Source organism: Schistocerca serialis, chromosome 2 (assembly GCF_023864345.2).
Source record: "Schistocerca serialis cubense isolate TAMUIC-IGC-003099 chromosome 2, iqSchSeri2.2, whole genome shotgun sequence".
Lineage (NCBI taxonomy): Eukaryota > Metazoa > Arthropoda > Insecta > Orthoptera > Acrididae > Schistocerca > Schistocerca serialis.
Window position 1 is genome coordinate 313,286,063 of NC_064639.1, and position 12,806 is coordinate 313,298,868.

Genomic DNA, 12,806 nt, shown 5'->3' on the forward strand with positions numbered 1-12,806 from the left:
TTACGAGCTAGAATTTGGCAATGCTTCAGAGTCACATTAGGGCCGCTATTGCATAACAAGATATTGTGTGGTGTGCATGGGAGAATGCAGAAAATGTGTATCTATAGAGTTAGTTTCATGTTCAATGGATCATTTTGCACGATTAATCTTAATTATGTGGAACGAGGCATTTCCCATTCGCTTCACAAATTACTCTGTAAATGTGACCACTTGGTGAACATGTATCATTTCTTTTATTTTTATTTACTTATTATACAATTTTTTAAATATACAATATAGAAATAATCTCTTCAACAGAAGTGATTGTTAATAGAAAGAAAATGGTATATATTGATAAAATTATTGATGTCTAGATAGACGGGGAGGTACATGCGTAATAAAACTGCATTTCATCAATCAGCCTAACTTTTTTAAATACAGCTTCTGTCAGGACACAAGACAGATAAAGAAATAGTGACAAAAATACTTTTATTGACAAATTTATTACAAAGGAATTTTCTGCCATTTTACAGAGATCAACTCCAACATTCGGTCTTTCAGACTGTAAAAGAAATAATAACTAACTTTAAAATACAAGAATATTTTCTTTCCTGCACGCCTGAATAACACGTTCATGAAGTGATGTTTATAAACAAACATAAATGAGAAAATGTAGTTAACAAGTCAAACAAACAGAACACAACGAAATCAAAGTAGGAAATAGTTGCCACTAAAGTTCTTAATTATCTGGCTCACAATCGGCATCTTCAAACTGCCCAGCTTCTGTTTCCATTGGCTCATCTTGTTGCAGCTGCTGCTGCCCATTTGCAGCAGTGAACGAAGAATCTGAAATTAAGTCCATGAACAGTCAAGTTAAATGTTTAGCACCAGGTAATATATTTAAAATTTTCTTTTAGTCCCTGTAATTCCATTTCAATCATTTATCACATATTTTATGAGAACTCTGTTAATAAAAGGGCATCTTGGTAATGTTATGTAATAGCATAAGGGGATTCAATTCGCACATGGATATGTTCTGAGGTGGTGATAGTATATTGCTTAAATGAGAGCGTGCATCAGATGAAAATGTTAGATGAAGATTTCCTGTGAGATGTAAGGAGAGTTGAGACACAGACGACTATGGCAGAGATATTACATTCGTATTCTTACATTTTGATTCTTATTTTTGGATGGGGAAAACACACTACTTAGGAAAGAACAGACGAACTGACTGAGCAATCGTATGATAGACAATTCCATAGGTTGGGTCTGGTGGTCTCATGGTAAGGCACATAACTGGAAACAGAGAGGTTGCGGAATCAAATCACAGTCTGCCCAGGGAAATTTTTTACTCTGCCTTTATACTAACCTTCCCCTCCCAACGATGTGTAGATATGCCAGGAATGATATGTAGTTCAGATTCCACATTCAAGTAAGTTCCCCTTCCCCAATAGGTTTTCTGGGGTAGATTAAGGGTACCCAAATTGCCAAAGTCACATCCAACTAAAAGAACTTGCAAATAGGCAGCTGAACATCCCCCTTGATGGACTCTTAGCAGTCATCCCATAAGAGTTCACTTCTAGTATTTCCAAACAGCTAGCTACACAATTCTTATGTTGCTGGACCTTCTCAGGGATCAGCCAGTCACAAGCTGCCAGTCAATTAAGACACTGTTAATAATCATAATAAAAACCACCAACCTCCATTACCGTTTAACATCCACTGCTGGGCAAATGCTTACTCCATGCCACAGTCTTCACTTATACAAATCTGTACTGCTCCTGTATGTTTTCTAATGTCTTCTGCCGACCTTCCAATAGGTTGTCTTATCAGCCAATATTTTTCTAAAATCGATTTAGTGAACACATGCTTGCCATTACAGTTTATTTTTAAATCATCAGTTGTCATTTGAATATATTCTAATTCCAATCCTCAAACCCCCCCCCCCCCCACCACCACCACCCCCACAACCGTGGACGGGGGGCTTACAGACTGCAACAATACAGGTAGTTGTACCATAGGTGCATTCACAACACAATGAAGGGATACCTGTGGATAGCAAGACTAACCCAAAGTCCCAGAAGAGGGGCAGCAACTTTTCAGTAGTTGTAGGGGCAAACATTCAGGATGGTTAACTGATATGGCCTTGCAACATTAGCCACCAGGGCCTTGTTGTGCCAGTACTGTGAACATCTGAAAGTAAGGAAAAACTACAGCTGTGACTTCAGAGTGAGCTTCGGGCAACATTGGACTGAAACAGAGGAAAGGAATACAATAGAAAACAAATCGGTAGCATTGAGGGATAAAACAGAGAAGACAGCAGAGGTTCACAAAAGAAAAGACATAGCCTAGTAGAAATCCTTGGATAACTCAGGAGACATTGAATTCAAAATACCAAAAGGAGAAAACAGAAAAAAAATGCAGCACTTGAATCAGGAGAAAGGAATACAGACGTTTAAGAAATGAAAGGGAGAATGTGCAAACTGAGTAAGCAGGGATGGCTATAGAACAAATGCAAGGCTGTAGAAGTAGGAGAACTACAGGAAAAGTAGATGCTGCCTGTAGGAGGGTTAAATAGACTTTTGAAGAAAGAGAAGCAACTGTATGAACATCAAAAGCTCAGATAGCAAGACAGTACTAAGCAAAGAAAGAAAACTGAAAGGTGGAAGGCATATATAGTGTGAAACAAACTTGAGCACAATATAATAGAAAGAGGAGAAGGAGTAGGTGAACATGAGGTGGAAATACAATACTGCGAAAAGATTGACACAGGACTGAACAACCTAAGTAGAAACAGGACCCATATAATAGATGAATTTCTCTCAGAATTATTGAGACCCTTGGAAGAGGAGCCATGACAAAATTATTCCACTTGGTATGCAAGATATGAGACAGGTAAAACACCCTCAGACTTCAAGAAGAAAATAAAATTCCAATTTCAAAGAAGGCAGGTGCCGACAGGAATGAATATTAACAACCATCAGTTTAGCAAGTCATGGTTGCAAAATACTGACTGAATTATTTACAGAAAAAAGGAAAAACAGGTAGAGGTCAAGTTTAGTCCCATAGGAACTGACCACAAAAAAAGAGGCCGACCATGAGAAAGATTCTGTATTCCGAAGAAATGTAGGAACACATGAGGCAATGCCACCCTTTGACATATCTCACAAGATAAGTTGAAGAACGGCAAACCTACGCTTATAGCATTAGCAAAATTAGAGAAATGCTTTTGACAATGTGGACTGCACCACACTCGTCGAAATTTTGAAGGTAACGGAGACAAATTATAGGGAGTAAAAGGTTATTTACAGCTTGTACAGAAACTAGACTGCAGGTATAAGAGTGGAAAGACATGAAACAGAAGTCATAGTTGAGAAGGAAGTTAGACAGGATTGTAGCCTATTCCCAATGTTTCCATCTGTACATTGAGCAAGATGTGAAGAAAAGCTAGGACAAATTTGTAAAAGTTACATTCAGAGAGAAGAAATGAAAACTTTGAGGTTTGCTGATAACATTTTAACACTGTCAGAGATGGCAAAGGACTTTGAAGAGTAGATGAACAGAATATTTAATGTCTGGGAAAAGAGACAATAAGATTAACATCAATACAAGTAAAACAAGGATAATGGAATGCAGCTGACATAAATTAGACAACACTGAGGGAATTAAAAAAGGGTAAGAGACCTTAGAAGGTATGGAAGATGCAAAATGCCGACTGGGAACAGCAAGAAACGTATTTCTGAGAGGGCGCAGGAGGGGAATTAGTTAACATTTAAAATAAATTTATATGCTAAGAAGTCTTTACAATGGTATCTGTGTGGATTGTAGCCTTGTATGGAAGTGAGATGTGAGCAATATGCAATTCAGATGAGAAGTAGAGTAGTTCTATAGAAGAACACAGAGGATTATATGGATGAAATCCAAGTTTTCTCACCTCCCGCCTAACTATCATAGTACTTGCAGTGGGTCCTGATGCAGTTTGGAATTCTTGTGTGATGGTCTGGATAGACGTCTGCCTATTACACATTACGACCCTCTCCAACTATCAGCAGTCTCTGCCAGTCAACAGATGAGGTTGGCCTGTACGCTTTTGTGCTGTACGTGTCCTTTCACATTTCCACTTCACTATCACATCGGAAACAGTGGGCGTAGGGATGTTTACGAGTGTGTAAATCTTGCGTACAGACGTATCACATAGGTGACACCCTATCACCTGCCCACGTTCGAAGTCCGTGAGTTCCACGGAGTGCCCCAGTCTGCTCTTTTTGGAAATTTATGGTAAGTTCCTATGGGATGAGACTACTGAGGTCATCGGTCCCTAGGCTTACACACTACTTAATCTAACTTAAACTAGCTTACTCTAAGGACAACACACACACATCCATGCCCGAGGGAGGACTCTGATTCGGACCTCGGCAAGGCACCTCAGACCACACGGCTACCCTGTACGGCCCTTTCTGCTCTCTCATGATGTCTGCTGAGGTCGCCGATATGGAGTACCTGGCAGCACGAAAAATGTTATGTTTTTTGGGGTGTCCGGATACATTTGATCAATAGTGTAGTCAAATGTTATTCTCTATGGAACTTCTTACAGGCATCACAAGCAGTCATAGACTTTGAAAGATTGGATCTCAAGACAGAAATACTTCAACAAGCACAAATAACGGACACTGCTCTGCGCAGCTGTTTGCCGTTGAAGATGGCGATATCCCATCATCAACAAGACAAATTCCAGTCATCAGTCTATATAATCAGTTAAATTGTGAAGCTTTTGTCAATTACAGGAAGCTACTCAGGTTCTCAAAATAAATCTACATGGGCAATCATAACCATCAAAGGTGGTCAAGGAGAACTTTGAATCAATAACTGCCACAAGCAGCCATTAACTTATCACTACACACATGCATGTAGGGACATGCCAAAACATTCTAGAAAGGGCAGCCTAATGCCATCAACAAAGAATTGTGCTTCACTCTCACTACAGACACCTGATGGCAGAAAGGTATTGTCAAATTTCCAATATGATCCAGCCTGACCTAAGAACAATATCGGCAAGAGAGAGCCATTCTGTGCCAGTTTGCAGATGCTTTCAAATTTGAAGCCCATATATGACAGACCATGCGGCACACCAAAAAACACAATATTATGGGGATCATCCAGCACTCAGCCAGCACACATATACAGTGTCGCTGGCTGAACAATGGATACTCAGGAGGAAGTGGAGAATATGCTGGAAGATGACTTCACTGAATCTTTGGAGAGTCCTTGGCCCTCTCCTGTGGTCCCTGTAAAGAGCAATGATGGCCCATGGCATTTCTGTGACAACTACCGACTGAACCAAATTACGGAAAAAGAACTTGCCCATTGCCACTCCTTCGTAACATCCTAGACTGCATGGCAGTAGCAAAGTATTTCTCAACTACGAACATGCAGATAAGCTACTTGCAAATTGAGGCTGATGAAGTTGACTGGAAAACAATACCTTCATAACTCTTGAAGGTCTGTAAGAGTTGAAAGTTATGCCATTTGGACCATGCCAGCCATCTTGAAGCCTATGAAGGACAACCTGTTTCGACATATTAAATGGATAATGTGTCTTTGCTATCTGGATGACACTGTCGTTTCTCCAAAGATATTTGAAGAATATCTGTATCAGCTGACAACCATGATGCAGAGCATTCAGATTGCAGACCTCCACCTGAGTCAAAAAAGTGCCTCATTGTCAGCTGAGAAATAAAAATTCTGGGGACATCTAGTCAATGACTATCATGTCCATCCCAATCCAGTGAAAATAAGAGCAGAGTTTCCTTCTCCTCGATATATTCGTGATGTGAGATGTTTTCTCGAAATGTACTCATACTACCAACGATTTATAAAGGACTTCTGTATAAAGAAACATTTCTTGCAAGAACTACTACAAGGAGACACCAAATTTCTTTGGAATGAAATGCAAGAAACATCTTTCCTTATCATTAAGGAGATGCTAATAACTTCTCCAGTCATAGCACTGTATGGCAAGAATTCCAAGACAGAACTTCATACTGACACTAGCAGTTATGGCATCACCATTGTGACAGACTATGCTGGCTGACTAGCCTCAATGATCAACCGACTGGCAATATGGGCACTGAGACATTAAGAGTACAATGTAATGGTTGAATACAAAAACAATGCCAACACTGCCTTTCCAGGAAACCGATAGTGGAACTCAGCAGCATGGACAAACTCTCAGTCACCACTGCACTAAATGACATTGCTACTGAACGCATGAAAATTCCAGGATTGCTGTAAACAATAGCAGCCTTTTAAGATTGGGGAACTGACCAAAGGCTAATTCCTATTAATAAACAAAACATTGTATAAGAGCAACTATGATTCAATGGGATGGAAATGAATGCTCAACATTCCATCTCATCTACGGCCAGCTAATCTTAAGTTTTTCCATGACATTCCAACAGGGATCTGTGAAGACTATACATACACTACTCGCCATTAAAATTGCTACACCAAGAAGAAATGCAGATGATAAACGGGTATTCATTGGACAGATATATTATACTAGAACTGACGTGATTACATTTTCACGCAATTTGGGTGCATAGATCCTGAGAAATCAGTACCCAGAACAACCACCTCTGGCCGTAATAACGGCCTTGATACGCCTGAGCATTGAGTCAAACAGAGCTTGGATGGCGTGTACAGGTACAGCTGCCCATGCGGCTTCAACACGATACCACAGTTCATCAAGAGTAGTGACCGGCGTATTGTGACAAGCCAGTTGCTCGGCCACCATTGACCAGACGTTTTCAATTGGTGAGAGATCTGGAGAATGTGCTGGGGTGGCGTGGGGTGGGGGGGTTATTTACGGGTGCTCAATGATGAGGTTATCAGCACCCGTACAAAAATTAGTACAAATAAATGTGGTTAAATCACACAAAAAAGTACGAAGCACTCTAAGACAAAACTGCACTCACTCTTTCCGTATCTAACTTATGATAGCCCACACAAACACAGTATTTCACATTCTGTAAGATACTGAAAAAATAGTCAGATGTTCTAAAACTGTGAATTAAAACACAAGTAAGACAAGCAGAAAATTAAAATAGAATAACAAGAATATGTGTCTGATTTATCACTAACAAAAAGCACGGACAAGCCAGTCACCCTGCCTGATAACATGTTAAAAATGTCATCCTAATATTCTAGGAAACATGTTGGACATTTCATGAAAGAAGTACTACAAGTACATCACTGTCAATTAAAATTGAGACCAAATTGATCAGCAAATTAACTGGTGTCCTCTTGGCTGTATAAAAAATATAGTTTACCAAGATGTGGCACGTCATGACATGTATGTCACAAGCACCACAAACTGGAGAGTCCTCTTGCTGATGCATGGAGCCAAGTGCCACAGAGCTGTGTCCAATGCAAAGACTAGTAGAAGGGCCTCATCCTGTCGGAGTGGCTGGAAGAAGGTATGCTACAGTTGAGTTGCATACTTTACCAGAAGCAGCTTATTGTCTGTCACTTCCAGCCACTCTGCTTCCCATTGATGCTTGAATCTGTATCTCAACAGTGAGGTGATAGTAGACAGGGGAATGGCATACTGAACTAACAGAGGAATGCAACACACTTCACTGGCTGCTAAATTTGCTATTTCATCCTCCTTAATATCTGTAAGCCTTGGCAGCCAGTAAGAAAGAAACATCCTTCCCAAGCCTTTGTAAGTGGAGAAGGGCACCCTGGATACCCAGAGTACAAGTGTTGTAGAGAGTGGAGGACTCTCAGAGTTGGATCAGATGACCAAATTAGAAGGTGCAACATAACTCATTTGGTCTAGTGCCCTCATGATCACGTACAGTTCTGCTTCAAACACAGTGAGTTCTTGAAGCAACCTGATCTTGAGGACACGATCAGAAAAAACAACACAGGAACCAACGAAGTCTCCCTGATTAGACCCATCCAAGAACAGCACTATACAGTTGTGGTGTTCATTTTAAAGTTGTAAAATGTGGCAGTACAAACAGCTGCAGTAGTGCAATCTCTGCTGTATTGCACTCAACATAAATTATTCTAGGCCTCTACAGCAAATAGTGTGGAAGTCTTTTAAAACCCTGGATTTAGCATTTTACTTGCCCCACAGAAAGTGACCTCATCTCAAACCTCATGTTGATCTCAAACAGTCTTGTCGCTGAGGGATGATAAGAGAAAAGATGTTCCATAGGTGGATGAGCAACAATATCGTATGCGTGTGACTTGAGAGCATGAGGAAATTACATGCCTGATGCACCATGAGGAGTTGCCGCTGGATGGTGAGTGACATTTCCGCAGCCTCAGCACAGGGACTAAGCATGAGCATTGTAAGGGATCCGTGATCCCACAAACATAGATGCTAGTATCCGATGCCCAGGTCAATAGTAGACAGGAGTCGATTGTCAAGCGCTGCAGGAGGCAGTGAGACGAGTGTTGAGTGCAGAGTAGTACTGGAGTGTGTCGAGTGACAAGTGGTACTGGAGAGACGGGCAAGAATGGTGGTCGAGTAAATTCACCGAAGTGTGACAGATGAGCGCGTTCCCCTAATTGTCGTGGGGTGGACCCTCATCGATACCGATTCGCGAGTGATATGACACCAAAAGTGACAAGTGCCGAATTACGTGTTTCGCGTCAACCGCGTCGGCCAGCAACAACCATGGATTGCAGTGAATTTTAACCACCAGCATTGCGTGTGACGAAGCACTGAAAATCAACAATCAATAAAAAAGATATAACTGTGGTTAGACGTGTAAGGCGAAGGTAGCAACTGCCTCAGCATTTGTGTGTTAGTAGGAAATATATATCAGTTTGTACATCGCAACCTTTGTGTTCCTTAATAATAGATAAAGTTTCTGTCATTTCCACTATTCAATCTCAGAACAGCTGCACTCGGTTGAAATACCCACGAAACCAGCAGAAAAACCGATGGCCTTTCTTCCATTAAGCACACGGTCATATAATCATAATAATTGTTTGGCGGCTACGATAATTTACACAAAATCCAATAAAGGAATTTTAACGGGGGTGTTTCAGCATCCATGAACTGCCTGATCCCCTCAGTGTGGTTAATGTCAACGGTCTTCAGGTAAGAATGCCTCACTGATCTGCACACTATGTACCCATCGTCTAGCAGTGATCACAAGAAAGCCCTCTAAAAGTGAGCCAGATGCGCCCTGTCTGCTCCCCCAAGACCTCTGTTTAGGGCATTTTAAGATTTCTAGTGGTTTTTGTATCATAGTCTTCAGGTCCTTCAGGTGTTGTTAACTACAGTGTGCAGTCAAAAATGAGGCCCAGAAATCTCAAAGTCTTTAAAATGGAGAAGAGAATGGCATACCTTCTGTATAAATCAGGTAAATCAAAATGACAAGAATAATTAAAATGAAACAAAAAACTGCAAAATCACCCATGAATAAGAAGCACTGTACAGGACTACTTATCATAGATGTTACACTGCTTATGGCTATAGAAAACACAGTAGCATTTAAAACACTTTCCTACAGAGCACCAATCCCCTGCTTAAAACTATACAACAGCATGTCGACAACTTGGTACCTAAAATGCACTTAGATATGGACTCAAGATGGGGAGGTTGCCATGAAAGCCCCATAGATGGAGCTGCCCTAGCACATTGTGTCTCCAAGTAGTGTCATATACCTTAATGACATCAAAGAATATACCCAATATTGTTGACGGAGGAAAGCCTGCTGGATAGCCGTCTCTAGCAAGGTCAGCTTGCTGACAATGGATCAACATCTCCTGAACCTACACTAAGAGTGGGTAAGGGGCTGCCTGGACTCCAATATCAAAACAAGAAAATTGTTAACCATTCATTCCAAGGCCTTTCCTACACAGCTTTTTATGGCAACACTCGGCTAGCTACTGCCTCTCTCTACAAGTTGGGAAAGCGTCCTATCCATCACATTTAATTAAAAAATTCACGGAGGATTTCCTCTGACACTACTTACAAGTGCCACAGCTTGCTATACTGTTGCAATTTGTCATGACAGGGCACAGTGCCAAATCCCACTCCCACATGGCAGAGCAGTTTTAAACCTCAAAATTTTTGGATCTGAAGTCCAACTAGACCCTCTCCATGGACGGACATGGATGGCAGTGACAGCACTCACTGCAAAATGCTCTGTGGTGTTCTGGGCGATGTCTCCAGGCATTGCTTGGAAATGCACTTGCTCCATCGCTGCTGCCATTGCAAATGACTGCCTTTACCGAAAATCAGGATGGATAAGTCAGCAGCATGGCGGACGAAACATGTGATGTGGTCCATCTGTTTCTGGATGCTGCCTCAGTGTTCAAATACAGCAAGCTGGTTGAACAGTGTACAGTTAGCTCAGTAGATTATCCATTTCAGAAGCTTCCTTTCATCCAGTAAGTGAATCTAGAGGGGGGTGTGATCACTGGAATGAAGATGATCGGTGATTTCCCATTAAGCAGAGATTGCAATGACTGGAGTGCATAAAAAGAGATTGATGGCTGTGGATGATCTAGTAGCAGCACAGAAATGAGTGGGATTACCCACATTAAAGATGCACAGCTCCTGAGACATTCTAAGGCTCTCTACAACTCAACACCTGGCACGCACAGAGTTTGGGCCCGATAATACAATATGGGCATTGAAACCACCCAGTAGGATAAATGGCCGAGGGAGTTTGTCTGTAAGCTCCTTGACAGCCTCAGAAGCTATAGCTTCCTGTGGCAGTAACACAAACTTGAGTGGCAACTGGTTACAGGTAAGAAGCTAAAGACAGAGCAGAGGAGTGGTGTGTGTTACGACTAGCACAGCTACCCTTCCTTGGCCCTGCCCCCATTCAGGTCATCCTCACACTGAATGCAAAGGGGCGTCAGTAAGTTTAAAATGTGTTTCCTGTACACACAAGGGAAGGAGAAGTCATAGCTATGAGTTTGTTCCTTCAAATGCATCCTGAACCGATCAATGCTCCACTGTAGTATCTATTTGTTCCACCCCATTTCTCCACCTGTTTCTCAACCTTGGGATGAGTTTCAGTGTTCTGACCTGTATCTTCCTATCTTTGAGGTACACACTGCAGTGTCTACTCCAGACATGATGGTCCCCAGAGAAAATTACACACTTTGGAGGAAACGAACAGAAGATGTCGTTGCGGGCAGCTTTATCACAATTGCCACAAGTGGCTTCTCTTTACACACTGGAGTGGTGTGCCAGAGTGCTGGTGTTTAAAACAGTGCAAGGCCACAAATTTAAGTGAAGGAATCCTGTCACGATATCCTGCGGATGTTTCCTGTTATTGAATGTAAGGATAAAACAGTTCGATTTGATCAGATTGTCATTTAATCTTTTCCATTATATTTTGAATGTCAATGGTATCTTCTGGATCCCATGCACCTTTCAGTTTATCTTTGTAAATACCGACAAGGTCTCTGCAAGACAATACCTTTGCTGTAGTTCAAGGCATTGTGTAGCTCTCTGTTGATTGCCTATTCCCTGGGGCATTTGGCTTTCTGTAGGTTCGTTACTTGTTGGGAACTAGAAATTTCAACAGATAGTGTAACATTTCACAGTTGCTATACTGATTTTAAAGTGCCAGCTGTTCCCTCTAAACCTTTTCGAATGTAGAAGGGTCAAACTTTTTCAAGCAGTATGAAACAAAGGTCTTTGTAGTACTTAATGTATCCGGAGGACTGGTGACAAAAGCCTTCTTATTAAGCTGGGGTGTTGATATCCTCCAGCAGTACACCCATTCCACTGGGACTGAAAGGGAGAAGTTCAAGGGTTCAATCTCAATACCACAAGCAGCTAGCAAAATATGGGTCTACCCAGACAGAGCCACACTTGCCTAGGCAAGCTTTATACAACTGAAAGTAGGCAGCTTCCCTAGAGGTTGCTTGCTAACGCCTGCTCTGCCTCAACATTCAAGCATCCCATCAGCATGCAGGACACCTTGAGCTTTTTTGTAGATGTTTGTACCATCCTCATGATGCAGGCAGTTAAGCCAAGATCCCCATTCCTTGTGACACACAACTTTTCACCACCACACTGCACACGGATTGCTGAAGTGTGACCAGGCTTACATTTACAGAAGATTGATGGCGCTCACCAGTTCCTGGCTCAGGAAACCCGAGTTTACGCAGTAAACAATTACTGAGCTTCCCAAGATCCTAGTCATTTAGTATAACTTGGGGGCCACATGTGGCTTATTGAATGCCAAATATGCAGCAAGATTACAAAACAACTGAACTACGGCGCTATACCTCTTGAAGCAAAAGTAAAGGCAGTAGCGCTAGCCAGGAATCACCCAAATTGGAACCTACAAACACTGCAAAAGAATGGAGCAACAACAACCCTGAAAAGGAAGAAGGACCTAAAATTGTGGGAAAATGATATTGTTAAAGGAGTGACAAGACACGACAAATACCAGGTGTTAAATAATTGGACGTATGACCAATCTGTCAAATTTCGTTGTCGTCGAGAATGTAACAACAAGAATACTCCAGGAGTGGGCTGTAGGTACAGCACTTCAATATACGTCAAACAAGGATTTACGTTTACTGCATCATTATCTTGGGCATCACATATTACCGGTTTTAATCTTGATTATGTGATCGACACCGATCAAACAGCATGTGAATATCCTGTGAACATTCGACGCATGTCATTACAGAAAAAAAAAAAGGGAACCCTTGTCGCAGTTGGGAGTAAAAAAAAAAAAGACATTCGTACATGGCGCAATATGCCATCACAGCCTCTGGAAAAGTGTTGCCTAAGGTTTTCCTGTGTTTACAAGAAATGAATGTTATATTTG

The 12,806-nt window shown here is 41.5% G+C and overlaps 1 protein-coding gene across 1 annotated transcript in view; it reads right to left on the reverse strand.

Moving 5' to 3' along the window:
• Positions 1-451: 451 nt before the first annotated feature.
• LOC126457106 (methylosome subunit pICln) overlaps positions 452-12,806 on the reverse strand; it is an 81,471-nt gene continuing 69,116 nt past the window's right edge. Inside the window, exon 5 of the mRNA XM_050093152.1 lies at positions 452-825. Within this exon, the coding sequence (XP_049949109.1) occupies positions 719-825 (107 nt within the window). The 3' untranslated portion in view covers positions 452-718. The remainder of the gene's footprint in view (positions 826-12,806) is intronic.